This window comes from Miniopterus schreibersii (assembly GCF_964146895.1).
Source record: "Miniopterus schreibersii genome assembly, chromosome: 9".
In the NCBI taxonomy this organism is placed as follows: Eukaryota; Metazoa; Chordata; class Mammalia; order Chiroptera; family Miniopteridae; genus Miniopterus; species Miniopterus schreibersii.
Window position 1 is genome coordinate 31,550,834 of NC_138118.1, and position 19,292 is coordinate 31,570,125.

General features: G+C 38.5%; 1 protein-coding gene across 6 annotated transcripts in view; it reads right to left on the reverse strand.

Moving 5' to 3' along the window:
- Positions 1–8,665: 8,665 nt before the first annotated feature.
- The window catches only part of BLVRA (biliverdin reductase A), a 128,556-nt gene continuing 117,929 nt past the window's right edge, over positions 8,666–19,292 (reverse strand). For all 6 annotated transcript variants that reach the window (XM_081146535.1, XM_081146538.1, XM_081146539.1 and 3 more), the window contains 2 exons: positions 13,868–14,039; positions 8,666–9,019 (listed from right to left, as the gene is read on the reverse strand). In XM_081146535.1, the coding sequence (XP_081002661.1) occupies positions 8,770–9,019; positions 13,868–14,039 (422 nt within the window). In that variant the 3' untranslated portion in view covers positions 8,666–8,769. The remainder of the gene's footprint in view (positions 9,020–13,867; positions 14,040–19,292) is intronic.

Consider the following 19,292-nt stretch of genomic DNA (forward strand, 5'->3'; position numbering starts at 1 on the left):
GTGGTGGAGGGATCAATAGGGGAAAAAAAGAGGGATATCTGTAATTCTTTCAACAATAAAGTTGTATTAAAAACAAACAGAAAACAACCTAAAAAAAAAAAAGGTTTCAATCAAAAGACATAGCTAGCTGAATGGATAAGAAAACGAGACCTAAATATATGCTGTCTGCAAGAGACCCGCTTAGAACAAAAGACTCACACAGGCTTAAAAAACACAACAGCCGGGGTGGATGTGGCTCAGTGTTTGAGCATCAAAATATGATCCTGGAGATCGAGGTTCAATTCCGGGTAAGGGTACATGCCCGAGTTGTGGGCTCAAACCCCAATCATGGTCATGCAGGAGGCAGCTGATCAATGATGACTCTGTCATCATTGATATTTCTTTCTCTGTGTCTCCCTCTCTTTTTCTCTCTCTGAAATCAGTAAAGATATATTTAAAAACAAATAAACAAAATGAAAATAACAACAAACTTCTGGAGGACTTTAAGGGAAATATTGAAAGCAACACAGCCATAGTAGGGGACTTTAATACCCCACTGACTTCACTGGATAGATCTTCCAGACAAAAAATCAACAAGGAAACAGTGACTGTTAATGATACACTCTATCAGATGGATTTAACTGACATCTATAGAACATTCTACCCCACAGCTGCAGAATATACATTCCTCTCAAGCGCACATGGAATAGTCTCAAAGTTAGACCACATGTTAGGATACAGAATAAGGCTCTACAAGTTCAAAAAGTTTGAAATCATATCAAGCATCTTCTGGATATTTTTACTATATAATACTATGCAGGTGTAAAAAAGAAAGATTCCTTACCCTTTGAGACAGGTGAGACTCCAGGTCAGACCTGGAGAGTATTATGTTAAGGGAAATAAGCAAGTCAGAAAAACAGGTATCACATGATCTTCCTCATAGGTGGAATCTAATGAACAAAAAAAAACTAATGAACAAAATAGATGCAGAGACATAGAAGTTCAACAAACAAAGAAATTTCAGAGGGAAGGTGGGGGTGGCATTAACCTAAGAACTTATAAGCATATGTGCATAACCCATTGACACAGACCATAGTGTGGTGAAGGCCTGGAGGGTGATTGCAGGGTGAAGAGGAACAATGTGGGGGAAAGGGGACATTTGTAATACTTTCAACAATAAAGATACAGTAAAACATAAAAAAGAAACTAACTCTACACATAAAAGAACAAGAAACATCTAGAGGAAGTAGATGAAAGGAAGTAATAAAGATCAGTGCAGAAGTAAATGACATAGGGACTAATAAAAATAAACCAATATAAATGATCAGTGAAACCTTGAGCTGGTTCTTTGAAAAAGATTTTTTAAAAATGATGAAACTTTAGCCAGGCTCATCAAGAAACAAAGAAAATTAAAACAAATAAAATCAGAAATGAAAACAGAGAAGAAACAACTGATATCATAGAAATAAAAAGGATTGTAAAAAAATAATATGAACAACTATATGCCAACAATGTGGGGGAAATGGACAAATATCTGGAAACATACTATCTTCCAAAGTGGAATCAGGAATAATCAGAAACCTGAATAGACCGATAACAATTAATGAAATTGAAGCCGTAATTTAAAAAAAAAATCCTAGCAAACAAAAGTCCTGGACCTGATATCTTCAAAGGCAAATTTTATCACACAGTCAGAAAAGAAACAAAACCTATCCTCTTCAAACTATTTTTAAATATTCAAGATGAAGGAAGAATTTCAAGCCCTTTTTATGAGGCCAGCATTGTCCTCACTTCAAAGTCAGATAAAAACAATACAAAGAAAAAAACTGTAGGCTGATGAACATATATGCTAAATCCTCAACAAAATATTAGCAAATCAGATCTAGCAATATATTCAGAATATAATGCACCATGACCAAGTAGGATTTATTTCAGGGATGCAAGGTTGGTACAATATTCAAAAATCAATAAATGTGATATGTCACATAAAAAATGAAAGATAAAAAATGATAGGATATATTAATAGACACAGAAAAAGCATTTGAAAACATCCAGCACCCATTTATGGTAGAAACTCTCATCCAAGTGGGAATAGAGGGATCATACCTTACATTTAAAAAGTCCATCAGTAGATAAAAAAGCTGTGGTATATTTATACAATGGAATACTATGCAGCTCTAAAAAAGATGGAGCTCTTACCCTTTGCAAAATCATGGACTGACCTGGAGATTATTATGTTAAGCAAAATAAACCAGTTAGAAAAAGAAAAATACTATATGATCTTACTTATATGTGAAAACTAATGAACAAAATTAACTGATCAACAAAATAAAACTGGAGGCATGGATATATGGCTAACAGACTAACAGATGTCAGAGATGGGTGTGGTGCGGGGAACCGGATGAAGGAGGGTGAAGTGTTTGGCCAAAGTACATACGTGCATAAACTATGGACACAGACAATGGTTTGGTGTTGGCTGGAGGGAGTGGGGACAGGGGTTAGGTGAAGGTGGTCAGGTGAGGGGAAATAGGGAATATGTATAATAGTGTCAAGAACAAAAGTATAGTAGAAAAAAACCCACCTAGGTGGAATACACTGCCCCATTAACAGTGACTGAAGAGAATATATTCTATGTTACTCTGGGTAATCTATGCATATAAAAAATGTTGCCTAAAATCTTAGAGCTTGGAAGGAAGCACCATCTTACTTTCGTAAATTTGCAAACCAAAATGGTGAATTTGCAAATCAACCAAGCTGGGGAAAGTAGCTGGGCACTACAAAAGAAATTCCTTGATCTGAGACAGTGACCTAAATTCACCTGCTTGAAAGATAATACTCTGTTCAACTTTGAATACAGCCAACTTTGTAAGAGTTTCCCAGAAGCACTTAAGAAGGTGATACATTCACTACTGTGGAACACCTATGATTTTTAAGGCTGGTTCATTCACTCTACAGTAGTGAAAAAGACATTGGCACTAAAAAAATAGTGCAACATTGATTGGGGGCCCAGCACTCACAGTGAGGAGTGATATGCAGGGATACTTTGGGAATACTGTGCTTGATATTAGGGAATGTTAGACCCTGCCATGAGGAGGTTAACTCCCTGTGATATTGTGGAAAACTTGCACTCCCCAAGGTCTATTCCCTGCCCTTAACAAAGATTACTCCATGCTACTTTGGGAACCCTGCATCCAGAATTTGAAGTCCTAGCCCCTTCACTGGAGAGAGGGGAACTGCACCTATCCAGAGAGCCCAGGGATGATGAAAGATTTCCTGCTGTCACAATTTGTAAGGGATGGCCTGCATTGCATTCTGTTACGCAAAGAGCCAAGGTCAAAGAAGACCCCAACATATTGCTTGCTGGTTCCAAAGAAACAACCTGGAGGACTGGCTGCAAAAAACATTTGTCTTTTACAACTTATGGGAGCACTGGGATAAGTCTCTACAACACAGACTTTCTTAGAACAGATTACAGAAAACAAAACAAATGAGCTTGTGGGGTAGATGTGCTTGCACCTAAACTGTGTAAGATCAAAATGCTACCTGTTTACAATCCAGGCTTAATTTGTGAACAGTTTCCTTTTGGCTGTTCCTTGACTTAGGAGCTGGCCAGGCTCCCAAGGTCACACAGCCTTAATTATATTCCCACAGTGTGGGAGGTAGATTTCAAGTTTGGGAAGGGATCCATGTTCTTACATACCACACATTACACCCCAACATGTGTACCGTTCTTCTTCACTACTGCACAATCTTCCCATTACATCTTTCACATATAACTTGAGGAGGGAGGAGGATGGGTGAGACATTGTATCCATATTCTAGAGCAACAATATAAAGCATAGCAAAGAAATAACAGACTTATACATATTAGTGTCAGAGTATATAAAGATGATCACCAGACCCAAGACAACTATCCAAACCATATTGAGATATGGCCATTCTGTTATGTTGACTGGATTTGTGTTGCTAGGCCACCCAGGAGTAGGAGGAGGGGCATCTTTGAACACATTCAACAGTCTGAATCATTGGACCAGAGAGCCATGTCTTCAGTTCATCTTGCAAAGTTGTTGGCCTGCACTGGACTAAGGAAAATTAATAGAGTCAAAACAGCACTGGTGGGTATACACAGGCCACTGCTCTATCCTGTGTAATAATAGTGTTTTAGGTGGTCTCCCTGGCCTTCTAAACCATACCCTTTGACCAGTGATTACCCCCAGCCTAGAATATTAGCGATGAGAGGAGTACAAATCTGCTATATAGAAATAATTAAGATACCTACTCTGATAAGTCCCCCAGGGTTATTTGCTTTAATACTAGCTGGCAACTTACCAACTATGGTAGGTTGTATAAGCAAATCCTGGTCAAGATCTTACCCTCATGGAGTAAGAAAGCACATCAGCAGGTACCAGTTTGAGTTTCCCAAGGCCCAGTTAATACATTAGCTCCAGGGTATATGCCCATGTGTGCTGCCCCAAACAGGTTATTGTCTGTTCTGCAAGAAGTTTTTATCTTGGTATTTGTTGTTCGAACTTGCACTGTCAGGGGAAAGCCCATATCAGCTGCAGAATCTGGAATGTTGTAGGTCAACCTAGGAAGGGCTTTTTATTCATGGTTAATAGTACATCAGAGAGTCTTGTGGTCCATCCTTGTAATGACTCTTCCTCAGTTTTCAGGGTGTTTTTCAACAGTCCATTATAATGTTCAATAAGTCCACCTATTGCTGGATTATAAGGGAGGTGCAGTCACTATTCAATGTTGTGCCTCTTGGCCCAGTGTTGCACATAGTGTCCTGTAAAATGTGTCTCTTGGTCACTTTCAATAGCATTTGGACTGTCAAACATAGCCAGTAAACTCTGTAAGCCCTGTATCTTACCTTGTTGATCCACTCTTTTATTGGGAAATGTTTGCATCAAGCCTGTTGTGATATCTATGCATGCTAGCTCATACCAAGCTCCCTCTGACAGTTAAAAAGAAAAAAACTTTTTCCTTTCTCTTTCCTAAGAAAGAAAAAAAAGTCAATCAGGAGAGTTTCATCTGGGCATCTTATGTTGTCTACTGCTCACTGATTTGTATACTGATTTCAGTTCTCCTGGGAGGTACTTGTGCATCAGCCAATGTCAGGAGCTACCTAGGTTTGGCTCTGGTGTCCTTAGGTAGTTGGTTGATCTGAGGCTCTCTGTGGACCACCTCCTCTTGTCAGCTATTTTGCAACCTTGTGGTTGCCTGGTTTTACTCCAGAGCCTTCTGTAGGGTGCAGGATGGCTACTGTAGCTTGGGATATTGCTCCCCTTACTTAGAGGTTTTGCTCTCAGGCACTCACTGTGAGGGAGTTACTCTCTGCTTCAAAGTAAACTCCTCAGTCTCTACAGCATCCTCCAATTCTAGTTCCCCCCACAATGGCCTGCTTCTGGTTCAGACTGACTTCATTCTATTGCCTTTGTTTCAGTGGCCTGGGCTCAGTGGTTTTGATTAAAAAGCATTCCAGAGAGCACTTTGCCTGCCCAGCCCTCAGCAGGGGTTTTAAGGTTTTTTTCCAGTTCCCAAAGAATATTCCCTGAGAGTCTTATTTTTGAAATGCCCTCCTATGTGCTCATCACCTTTCCCCCTCAGGATTGTGCCCTGTGGGGAATATCTGGGGCCTCAGTGAACTGAACCAGCCTCTTTCCTGTTGGGGGTGGTGCTCCTAGCCTGCTGAAGTGGTAGGAGTGTTCTGCACCTCCTTTCCCAGATCTGGTTGGCTGGTTGAGGGAGTGTGTGTTTCAAACACTACTATGCAGACACAAATCCCAGCTTCCCCTGGTATGTCCAACCAATGCGAGCCAGGAAGGTGGACACCTGTTCATCGATCAAAAACTCAAAAATGCACAAAACAACACAAATGCAGAGAATCCGCCCTGCAAGGTCCCACTGCCCTGTATCAAGGCACCCAGTAGGAGGGGACACAAAGTCAGCTCCAAGCAGCTCCCTGCACTGCTGATCTCAGTAAAGCTGGGGCAGCTCCATGTGCACCACCACGGCACCCCTCAGGGCCGGTCAAAAACCCCAAAATCGCCCCACCAGGAGCTCACGGCGGGAGGGCTCTCTTCCTCTTCCCCACACCACACAGATTAAATGCTTTCTGGGATTCAACACAATGCCTTCAGGGAGGCAGAGGGTCCCTGTATGCGGCTGATCAGTGCAGACCTCTGGTCCCTCTCTACTTGGGTGCCACACACTCTGGGCTTGCTTTCCCTATGGTCAGTACCCTGTGCATAAGAGGCCTATCTCAGCTGCCACTACAAGCTTTGTTTCACTAGGAAGGCGCCATCCTCTCCTCTTAGGCACACTGCTCCCCTGGGTCCCTCTGCTCTCCATGCAGTGCACTCCTTCCCTTCTTCTCGGTTCCGGGTTTGAGAGTCCAGCTTTGGATGCCAGTCCACACACCCAGGGGAGGGAGCTTTAAAGCCTCTAATCCTTGGGGCTCAGAGCCTAGCACGAGCTTCAGGGGGGGAATCCCCCTTTCTATGACCCCCCTCTCTTATCAGACTCTATGATGTTTCTTTAGTGCTCCCTACTCAAACTATGCTCACTCAGGTATATTTCTCTGATTTTCCCAAGCTGGCTATGCAATATTTTAGGAGTAAATCAAGTCTGTGGCTGGGAGCAGGGGTGCTCTACTCCTTCTCACAGTGCTGCCATCTTCCAGCCTTCATCATCTCTTCTTTACCCCTCTGCAGTTATTTAAAATGAGTAAGATTAATGGATGTTTTTATTTTGTATCTCTTTACCAAACACAAAATAAGTTTGAGATTAGTAATTACCAATATCAATTAGTAATCTCATAGTCCATGACCAAAAAATCTCTCCTTAACCAAACTTTAGTCAGCCTTTTCTAAATATTCTTCTCAATTAGGCCTTGACTTGGAACTTCCATGTGTCTTTGCATCACCCAATTTTAGCCAAAATCGTACTAAATCAGTTTAGTAAAAATCCCCACCCTCAATATATAACCAAATTATTCATCTCCTTTTGGTATCTGATCAGGTTGACATGCCTTCTGTAAGAATCTTTTCAAGATAGTTTTGTCTGAACTCCCTGTTGCCCCTGATGTTTCTCCTCTTAGTAATTTTACATCTGCTCACCCCTGCCCTGCTCCTTGGGTATAAATCCCCACTTTTTTATGCTGTATTTGGAATTGAGTCCAGTTATATACTGAAGTCTCTTTCCCTATTGCAATAGTCCCGAATAAAATCTGTTTGTACAACTTTACTGTCCAGCTCTGATTTTGAATACCCCATTTCCAATATTAAGTAGGGAGTATAATATTAAAAGAGCAGTTATCAAGCCCATGTGGGAGAAGCTACTGCACTACATTTTAATCATAAAATATTTAATTTACCTAATACTAAATGCTGCACAGTGTACAAAAATAGATACAATACAATATGCCCTGACCGTAAGGGTCATTTGATGTAGATAACCAATAAAATAAATTGACTATTATTTGGTACAGATTATTTTATATGGCAAATATAATAATAACTGTAAGGCTTTTAAAAAATATTTAAATTAATGTATTTACCTGCTTTGTTTACCTTGATGTACTATAGTGATGTAATAAGATAAATAGGTAAAAAAAAAAATAGAGTTTGCCTCCATCAATGACCTCATGAATTCTGAAATGGTTAATGGCATGTGAAGGGGAGGCAAAAATCAAGGTGGAGAATTTACAGAAGCAAGAAAGCTAACCCAAGCTTTGAAGAAAATGCAATAGGACCATCGATGAAACAAAAAAGCAAGCTTCCTTGGACTTGGCTCTGCTTCAAGTTCAGCAGAGTCTGACTCAACATCAGGGACAAGTTCATATAGATCAAAGGCTAAAAGCAAACACATTGATGGCTCTCAACTAGATGCCTCTTTTGTCTCAAGTCTCGTCTCCTCCAGGCAGCCTTCTGAGTGCTTCACCTAAAATGGAAACCTGACCATGGTTTCTCCTATTAAATAACAGCTTTCAGTGCCTCTGTACTGTTTAATAAAAACATGCCAGCTCCTTCACCTGGCTTATGGGGTCCCCCATGATAAAATTTGCCTCTCTGGGACTCCCTCCTCCAGTAAGTGTTCCCAGTGCACTCACCATGCTGCTTCTCACTGTATTTCCTTATGTTAGTCTCCTGCCATTAAAGCCATACTCTCACCTTTACACGGTTAACTTATTCATACTCAAGATCTGGTTTGGCAGTCTTCCCTTAACCCCTTTCCAGATGGTCAGGGCCATATCTTTTTTTTATTAAACCTAGTACATTACAGTAACTGGCTTGTGTAACTGGTTCCTTTATGACACTGTGAGTTATTAAAGGCAGTGGCTATGTCTCATTCATTTTCAGAAACCCCAGTACTTAGCATAGTCGACTAGTGAAAGTTTTTGAGGGAAAATAAAATTCCTTAAAGCAGGGAAGAAGGTTCATGGCACTATTTTGTAGTGGCGGAGTGCCTGAGTGGGGTTGAAAGATTGATTCTGCTACCTGGGTGATTTCAAACAAGAATTTCCAAACAAGCCTGGTAATACCCTTTTGATAGGGCTGTTAGAAAAAGTAAATGAAATCAGGCATACAAAGCATTTGGATCAGCTTAACCAAACTGAGTGCTTTTCTCATCCCCACTATTTTCAAAAACCACTCCCAATACAACTTGTGACAATAAGCAAAACCTGTTTACCCAAGACATGTTTAATTGCAAGAATAAAGTCAACTCTTGATAACAATCAAGCTATGGTTTCATCTTGGAAGAACCCTGTTGCTTTCTTTTCTTCTTTTAGCAACAGTATTTCTGGATTTCTTCCGCAAGGCGCAAGCAGTGCAGGATGCGTTTCTTTTCAGCAGCCAGTTCCATTTGGGAAAACTGGCCCAAGAGTTTCTGAACGAATATATTTTGATCTTTCAGAAAAATATTCTTATTGACTCCTACATTTGGCATATTCTCCAGGGACCCAGATTTGAAATGGAAGCTTAAATGTCGGTTTCGTTTTAGACCAGGTCCTTTCTCTTCAATCCACGTTAATGGACTGCAAAAACAAAAGAACCATAATGTTAGAGATTACAAAGGAGGGCAAATGAATACTTGCTGGCACTTGAGCACCTGCTAACAGGTCCTCATTTTGTACCCACCTTCCCTGCAGCTGCTGCTCACTGTGGTGGGTATGGTGGCAACCCAACCTTCACCAGCCTCCCAAAGGTCATGGATGGTTATTTTCTACTTTATTGCCAAAGAGACCTTTGTTTAATTTTGCCATCAGCTGAGGAACTCATGCAATGATTTTTGTGTGCACAACAATTTGTTATTCAGGAGTTTTTACTCCGAGTGTTATAGATCCCTCTAGGAAAGCCAGATAAGAACTACAGGCAATCCATAAACCACCGGAGATTTCGTGAAGTTTATTTCCATGTGTATGTGCATTTTTATGGGAAAGTATTCTTTCACTACATTCTCAAAGAAGTCTATGACACCAGCGAATGCCAGAAAACAGCAGATTATCCTTGCTGATTAACAAAGTACCTGTTTCCATTTAAAATATGCCCCCAGACTGTCAGCACTCACAAAAAAATAAGGTCCAAATAGAACAGACCACTTCTACAAAGACTCTTTTCTCTTGGTTTATCTTTTGTCTTTATAGTAGATAAGAACTGTGTTATCTGCTTAATGCAAACAGAGCAACCTCTTAAGTAGACTTTGAATTAAACTAAGAAGGTTTATTGAATAATATGAGAAAAATATATAAAATCTGCTTTCTTTTATAGATTCTAAAAACAATACAGCATTAAGGACTTTTTAAATGAAAAAAACCCACAATTATTCCACCTAAATAAAAGTATCTTTAGTTTGACATAATCCTTTCCTATATTTGTCTATATGTATATGGCATGTAAATTATAAAATATAAACAATTTTGACTATGCTTTACCTATTTTTAAATATTTTTATTTTATCTGCATAGCATGTACAATTGATTATATAATTTATTTAACATTTTATTGTTGCCAAATATTTAAGCTCATTGCAATTTTAAATTAATATGAATATCCTGTATTCAACATGTTAATACATATATAGTGTTTCTTCCTTCCTCTTAGAACAAAGTCCCAGGAATGAGATGATTTCGTGTTGACTGCTAGCTACTTATATTTGCTTCTCCCACCCTTTTCCTACAAGGATGAGTCAGGGTCAAGAACAAGGCAATTTTGTTGACTGCTGTGCTAAGTGATACAGTTCTCAGTGTGAACAGGGAAAATGTTAAATCCTGAGCATTTATCAGGGTCTCTGGCCTTCTCTTGTGTCCTGACACCATTACTGGGATTTCTTCTCTCCTTTCCCACTGAGCTACAATAGATCAGGCCTACAGTGGGCAAGTTAGACAAGCATTGCTAAGGAATGAAGGGAAACTACTGTTTGCTTGCTTGCTTGCTTGTTCTGTCTCTAAAGTGATGCGGCATAATAAGGCTTAAGATTTACATGTGGGTTGCAGGAAGAGCCTAAACAAGTCACTTAAGATTGTTTTGGGCACAGAAGAAAGCTCAGGGTTGCTTCCAACCTAAAGAAGTCCCCTCTTTGGCTAACCCAGCTTACCAATACTAGAGTGTGGAGTGAATGTGTAAGAGGGCAAAATCTGAAGTATATAAAGCGGAGACATTCTAATACCCATTCCTGCAAGGAGACATCAGGACAAATGTTGACAGAGTAACTTCCTCATTTTGTGGTCCTATATGCTAAAAACTTTAAAAGCCAAACTGTTTCCTAATCCTGTATTTACATGTGACAACTTCAGCTGTTTGCATTTTACTGCAAAAAGGATGGAGTAGAGCTGAGGATGGGATCTGGTCTACTTGTGTTCTGGGCTTGGACAGCACTTAACTTCAGATGTCCCAACCAAAAACACAAGCTTTAATTCACAGACAGCTCTTCTGCTCCTCCTCTCTGTGAAAACCTTCACATGCAAATATTTGCATTCATCAACCTGGGCACTGACTATCATAAAAATGCTTCTTACTTCTCAGCTTCTACAGGAAGGTGTTTAACCACATCCACATTCTGAGTATTAGCATATATGTCTTCAAGAACTGTGCAGGTGGTCATTTTCTAACAGTGCTCTTCCGCCAGCCCTGAAGGATAAGCAGGCAGGGACATGCACGGTTTTGGTTTCTACCAACCAGCTTCAACAGGAGTTGAATTTTATACTTCTTGTATATACTGGTTGTCCATATAAGATTTGGGTTGAAAAAGTATTCTACAGAGTTTGAAAATTGCTGGTTAAATGCAAAGAACATGGGCTTGGGCGTAAGTTGTACTAAAATTTCCTGGATAATTCTGGAGTCTGAGGCAAATGACACATACCTCACTGAGAAGTGAGAATTATAAGGTATAGACAAGGCCTGGTGTGTTTTCCATAATATTTCTTTCTCATATCCTTCCTGTGCATTTTGGGGGAGAAGGTGTGACAATTTGGGGACTGGAGACAGGCTGCCTAAGTGTGATTAAATGTGATTTTCACACAATCACTTATTAGCTCTGTGACCTTGGCAAGATTTTCAACCTGAGTCTCAGTTCCCTAGCTGAAAATAACGCCCACTTCAGAGAGTTGGTATAAGGAATACATGACAAAATCCCTATAAAAGGGCTAAGACTATACCTAAAACATAGTAAGCACTCAAAAAACATTAGCTAATTCTACAACAGGGTTTTAAGTAATGATCTCTGTCTTGCTAGTTCTTTTATTGTGACCTTTCAAGATCATGCCTCCCCTCTTCCCCATCTCCTGCTGTGGTTCTGCTCCATTCCACTATTTTGTTTGAAGATAGCTGTAACTTAAAAATTTGTATCTGGAAACAACTGGCAGAAGCTCCTAATATGTAGTAACAAGACCTGGAAAAACATCTACTTATAAAATCTGGCCTGCAGACTAAGAAAAAATTGGGGGGAGATACAGAAAAGAGGCTCACAGATCCCAAAGCTGTCTTCCTAGGCAAAATCAGAAGCCGAGCTGCATTCATGGGATAAAAAGGCTTTTCTTTGTCACATAGTACACTGTACCACAGGGTATGTAAACCAAGCAGGGACCAATCTGCTTTAAAGAACTGTAGTTCAGCAAGTTTCCTATTTTGGAAGTCATTAAAATGATCCATGTGTGAATCAATACTAACCCATAAATCAAATATTCACATTCAGGTCAGGCAAAGACTCAAGTAAACAGTAATTAAATCAAATTAGTAAACTAGTAAGGTGTTCTTTCTATCAACTAAAATTTTTTGGTTATGACTCAATACAAACTCTATCAAAAAGTTGGTCTAAATTATTCTAAAAAATTAATTGCATGACTAGTTTTTTAGGATTTTGTTTTGTATTTGCTTTATCGAGGTAGAGTTGACAAGTAACATTATATTATCTCAGCCTGTGGCTAGTTTTAAAAACATAATACAGCCTTTAGAAACATTCCAGAATGTGATGACAAAGATTAATATCAATGCTCCTTATTAACTGCTTTAACGCCAGATAAAAATAACTTGAGATACTTCAAATAGTCTAATCTACCTAAGAAAATTTCTCATATCCCTCCATATAACATACAGCCTCAGAATTTGAGGGAATACAAAATGTGAGGATGTTTCCTCCATCTCAACTTCCTAACAGTAAAAATAAATAATGAGTATACATCTTTACCTATGTTGTGGTGGTGGTGGTGGAATTAAAAATGCAACTTGTGAGGTGTAAAGTATTATATGAATTTACAAATTATAATATGGTATTTGCCATCTGCCCCAACCTTCATCCAGCTCTTGCTTCCTGTCTGACTCCTACTCAAACTTCAAGACTGAACACAGCACCTCTTCCTCTAAGAAGCATGATCTGACCTCTCCAGGTTCCCCTCCCCTGTATTCCTGTAGCATCTTGAGCTACCTTTAGCTCTGAATACAGTGGACAGGTATGAACATGACTGCAATTCTATATGGCCACATCATAACCTGGGGCCACCGCTGCTATCATTCCACATGCTGTATGTCCAAGGTCTGCATGTTTCACATTCATCTGAAGATAATCCTCAAAATGGACATCAGGCTTCATTCGGGAAATATTTTTCTCTTTTTTTAAATACCCAACAGTCTGTTTGTTTTACTACCAAAAGACCAACCTACCAGGAAATACACATAGAAACTCTAAAACCTTTGCTGTTTTAAATATTTTACAGAGCTGAAATGCTTTTAAAGAAAATTTATAAATGTGCTTTTGTTGAAAAAGACTTGGTATGAGAAATAAAGAATTAGAATATTTGGGGAACAGTATGACAGTATGATGTGATGATAAAGATAATAAACAGAACCTTAAATTTTGGTCACACTGAGTGATGAACATTTGGACATGTGATAAGCAAGCAGGGTAAAATGTTAATGGCAGGATCTAGGTGGTACTTGTATGGGTGTTCACTGCAAATTTTTTCAACCTCCCCATATGTCTGGAAATCTTATAATAAAATTTTAGAAAAAATTCAGTCCACAGAAGCTACTAGGTCTGATATAGTACCTGTTCTGTCTGCAAAAGCAGGAAGTCCGCCTGGCCAGGCATAGCTCAGCAGTTGAGTGTCAACCTAGGATCCAGGAGATCGGGGTTCGATTCCCGGTCAGGGCACATGCCCAGTTGCGGGCTTGATCAATGACTCATCATTGATGTTTCTATCTCTCTCTCTCCCCTCCTTTCCTCTCTCTGAAATCAATAAAGATATATTAAAAAAAAAAAAAAAAGCAGAAAGTCCTTCTGGAGTTGGGGCTAAAGGGTGTAGGCCCACTAGATTCCCTCTAGTTTCACCTAGGTAAACACAGGAGGATGTCCTTAAGTTTCCTTCTCTTCATGGTTTCTCACAACCTACCGTTTGTTCTCTGTCTCCAAGCATACAGTCATTTTCATGTACTGATCTTCCTTTCGCTCTTCCAAAGTGGCAGACGCAAGAGAAAGTTCCCCAAAGAGAGAGACCAGCCAGGTCAGGCGAGAAATGCCACTGAATGCGGGGAAGCCAAACCGCTCTTCTTCCAATGGGCCAGCTGTGGAGAATTACAAACACTGTGGGAACTGGGAAGTAAAGGACTGACAGCTGGAGAACTGGGGTGGGACATACATGGGTATGACAGGGAACAGACAATGTGGCTGAGTGATTAAGACAATACTACCTTGCCTTACCACATGGGTGTGCAAGACAACTAATAATACTGATGAAAACTCAGGTGCTTGAATGTAAGCTCTTTCATAAAATTGTTTCAATTTTTTATTGTTTATTAAATTTAGTTTTGTTAGAATAATAAAACATTTTATTAAAAACAGCAGTCCATCTAGTCCACAGGATAATAAAAATGTTTCAGGTTTCTAATATGTATGTGTATATATACTTATACACATATATACACATAGCTACATATCCTCTTCAGTTAGTGATTTGAAAAAGTAAATAAGAAACCAACATATTTAGCGCCTCAAGCCTTATGTCCCAATATATACAATATAACTAACTGTATACATGGCAAGAAGGTAAAAGTTTCATGATAACTGAAGAATACTGTAATACCCATAAACTGTCAATATCAAGACAATTGATACAGTGTTGTGTTTTCTTAGTCTTGATACTTTCCTGAACAAAATTATATTCCAAGGATTATCTGTGTGATAAATCTAGTTAAGATATAGCTCCTCTTTTTCCCCAGCCTAAATTTTAAACATAACCTAGATTTAAAAGATTTCATACCCATTACATTGCTCTATAAACCAAGTATTTCTTATAATTATGATACTTAATAAAACCATTCAAAATTATTAGTATGTTTTTTAAAAGATAAGTTAAGACAGTGACCTGAAATGACACATTAAACCAGATAAATTCCATTGATACTTTTAGAGCATTTCACAGCAAAGCAGCAAAATACACATTCTTTTCAAGCACAAATAAAACATTTTCAAGGATAGATCACATATTAGGTCACAGAACAAGTCTCAATAAACATAAGAAGACTGAAATCATAACATGCATCTTCTCCCAACAAAATGGTATGAAACTTGAAATCAATTACAAGGAAAAAAACCCTGAAAAACACACAAACAAATAGAGGCTAAATAACATGCTACTAAACAATGAATGAGTTAACAACAAAATCAAGGAAACAATCAAAAGATACCTTGAAACAAATAAAAATAAAAACACTATGACTGAAAATCAATGGGACTGAGCCAAAACAATTCTAAGAGAAAAATATATATCAATACAGGGCTACCTCAAGAAATAAGAAGAGCCCTGGCCGGTGTGACTCAGCTGGTCGATCATCGTCCCATGCACGGAACGGTCACCTGGTTCAATTCCTGGTCAGGGCATGAACCCAGGTTTTGGGTTTGATCCCCAATTGGGGTGTGTGAGGGAGGCAATTGATTGATGCTTCTCTCTCCCTTTCTTCCTCTCCCTTCTTCTCTTTCTAAAATCAATGAAAAACATATTAAAAAAAGAAATAAGAATCTAAAATAAACAATCTAACCTTACACCTAAAGGAACTAAAAACAGAAAAACAAGCAAAAGCCCAAATGAGTAGAAGAAAGAAAATAATAAAGACTACAGCAGAAATAAACAAACAAACAAAAAATAGCCTAAAAAAATACAAAAGATCAATGAAACCAAGAGCTGGTTCTTTGAATAGATTTAGAAAAAAATGGTAACTCTTTAACCAGCTTGTCAGGGAAAAAGAGAAAGGTCCCAAATAAATAAAATCAGAAATGAAAAACGTTAATGACAACTGACGCCATAGAACAACAACATATGATTAGAAGATTCTATGAAAAATTCCATGCCAACAAATTGGACATTCTGGCAGAAATGGAAAAATTCATACAAAAAAACAATCATTTAAGAGTGAACAAAGAAGAGACAGAAAATCTGAACAGGCTGATAACTGCTAACAAAATTAATTCAGTATTCAAAACACCCTCAACAAACACAAGTCCTGGACCAGATGACTTCACAGGTGAAGTTTACCAAAGTTCAAAGAATTAACACCTATTCTTCTCAAAATATTAAAAATCTTTAAAAAAAGGAAAAGATCCCAAGCTCATTTTACAAGACCAGCATTATCCCATTTCTAAGATATGGGATATTACAGACAAAGATATTACAAAAAAATTATAGACCAATATCCTTGATGAATATACATTAAAAAATACTCGATAAAATATTAGCAACACAAATTCTGCCATCCATTAGAGAGATCATACACCATGACCAAGTGGGATATATTTCTGGGATGGGATGAAGAATGGTTCAATATCTGCAAATCAATTAACATAATACACCACATAAACTAAACAAAAGATAACAATTGTATGATCATATCAATAGATGCAGAAAAATAATTTGACAAAATCCAGAATCCATTCATTATAAATACTCTCAGCAAAGTGGTGACAGGCTGAATATTCCTAATAATAAAGGCCTTATATGGTTAGCTCACAGTTAACATCATACTCAACAGTGAAAGTGTTTTTCTTAAGATATCAAACAAGAAAAGAATGCCCATTTTCACCACTTTTATTCAGCATAGTATTGAAAGTCCAAGCCATAGAAATCAGACATGAAAAATAAAGGCACATAAATTGGAAAGAAAACTCTTATTATTTGAATATGGTATGATACTATATAAAAAGAACATTAAAGAATTCACCAAAAACCAATAAGAACTGATAAATTAATTTAGTAATGTAGCAGGATACAAATTTAATATTCAGAAGTTGATGGCACTTTTATACACTAATAATGAACTGTCAAAACAATCAAACTGATATTCAAATTATAATATTGCATCCAAAATATAACATACCTATGAATAAATTTAACCAAGGAGGTTAAAGACATGTACTTGGAAAACTATAAGACATTGAAGAAAAAAATTGAAGAAGATAGAAATAAATGAAAGCACATACCATGTTCGTGGATAGATAGAATAAACATCATTAAAATGTCCATACTACCCAAAGCAATCCACAAATTCAATACAATCCCTATCAAAATACTAAAGGCATTTTTCACATAACTAAAGGAAATAATCCTAAAACTTATATGAAACAACAAAAGACCCAAAATAGCCGCAGCAATCCTAATTAAAAACAAAAAAGTTTGAGGTATTATGCATTATTTCATGTTAATGCATATCCTTTAATCCTTTAAAGTGGGTATTTATTAACATATGCATTAACATGAAATAATACATACCACATACTTAGCACAGTTCCTTGTACAGGTTAATAGATATTATTATTTATTGCCATTATACTATTTTAAATGAAGAAGAAAAATTTTGAATTGAGGTTCCCCTACATTTTCTGGAATCTCATGAAGAGATGAAAGTTTTTCAATTTAATAATGCCAGGTCATCAATAGACATATGAAAAAATGCTCAACATTACTAATAATCAGAGAGATGTAAATTAAAACCACAATGAGCCTGTCAGAATGGCTATCATCAATAAATCAACAAACAGTAAGTGCTGGTGAGGATGTGGAGAAAAGGGAACCTTTCTGCACTGTTGGTGAGAATGCAGACAAGTGCAGCCATTGTGGAAATCAGTATGGAGTTTCCTCAAAAAACTAAAAATGGAACTGCTTCACAACACAGTGATTCTACTTCTGGAAATATATCCTAAGAAAGCTAAAACACTAATTTGAAAGAATATATGCACCCCTTTGTTCACTGCAGCATTATTTATAATAGCCAAGATCTGGAAACAGCCCAAGTGCACATCAGTAGATGAGTGGATAAAAAAAGCTGTAGCTGAGTGGATAAAAAAAGCAATGGAATACTACTTGGCCATAAAAAAGGAAATCTTACCCTTTGGGACAGCATGGGTGGACCTGGAGGTTATTATTCAAAGTTAAGTAAGCCAGTCATAGAAAGACAAATACCATATGATCTCACTTATATGTGGTATATAATGAAGAAAATAAACAGACAAACAAAATAGAAACAGAGGCATAGATACATGGAACAGACTGACGTCTATCAGAGGAAGGAGGTTTGGGGAACTGGATGAAAGAAGGTGAAGGGATTAAAAAACATATATAATATCACAGACAACAGACAACTGTGGTGATAGAGGGAAAGGGGCGTGGAGGTAGGTGGAGGTAGGCAAAGGGGGAGATAAATGCAGATGGAAAGAGACTTTGCCATGGGTGCATGATGCAGTGTGCTGATGATATTTTGTTGAGTTGTACACTTGAAACCTGTATAGTTTTGTGAACAAATGTCACCCAATATATTCAATTAGAAAATATAGACTGATAAGATGGCTGTGGAGCAGGTGGAAGCTACACACAAACCCTCTTGGTCCAAAACCTATTTACAGCTAAAACATGGAGAAAGCAACCTGAATATCCAACTGAAGGACACCTGAACAGGAGTATTATATCCAAGGATTTATAGAAGTTACACAGAGACTGGTAAGGAGGGTGATGATGCGGAGAGGGCTGGTTCCTTCACCCAGGTGTGGCAGCAAAGAAGCCGGAGGGATATCTCAGCTGTTAAAGTACCCTCTAAGGAAAGTGGAGTCTTAACTCCAAGAGAGGACTAGCAAACCAGAGCGCAAGGGCTAGGAAGAGGAGCCTGAATAGTATATGGCAGCCAAAATCATCATGGACTCTGTCTGCTGGAAAGAGGAGTCTATTAGAATCGTTGCTCTCCTAAAGGGGCAAAACAGAAGCTTGGTGTTGGGCACTCACCCAGTGCTCTGATAGAAGGAAGGAGATTCAGGACATACAAAAGCCAAAAAGAAAAGATGTGAATGACATGGCTCCAGAGAGAGATCTGGAGGGTCAGCTACTGAGGTCCTGGTCCTGAGTAAACATCCCACATCATCCTCAGGAGCCATCTTCCAGGGACAGACAGGCACTCCTATTCTTACAGCACCAGCTAGGGAAAGTGCACTAACCTGGTCCTCTAAATACTGGCAACACCACCCTGCTAAACTCAAGTCTAGGAGAAATGACTATTGGCTGCACTCAACAGGTACCTAAGGTATGCTCTTTTTCTGGAGAAACTATAGGCAGACTCTCAGACGGCCATCAAACTTAGTAGCTTTGGAACAAGGGCCAATCTTTCTCCCATCCCACAAGTTAGGCAGGCACCACCACCAATGGAAGACTACCTTGTCTGCAATTCTGGCAGCATTCCACTGTGGAACTAGGGGGAGGCATGCAGCTTGCTCTCCTCCTGCAGGCCTGTGCCATGCTCATCAAAGGGCTGCCTTGATTTGCATTTCCAAATCTTGCTGGC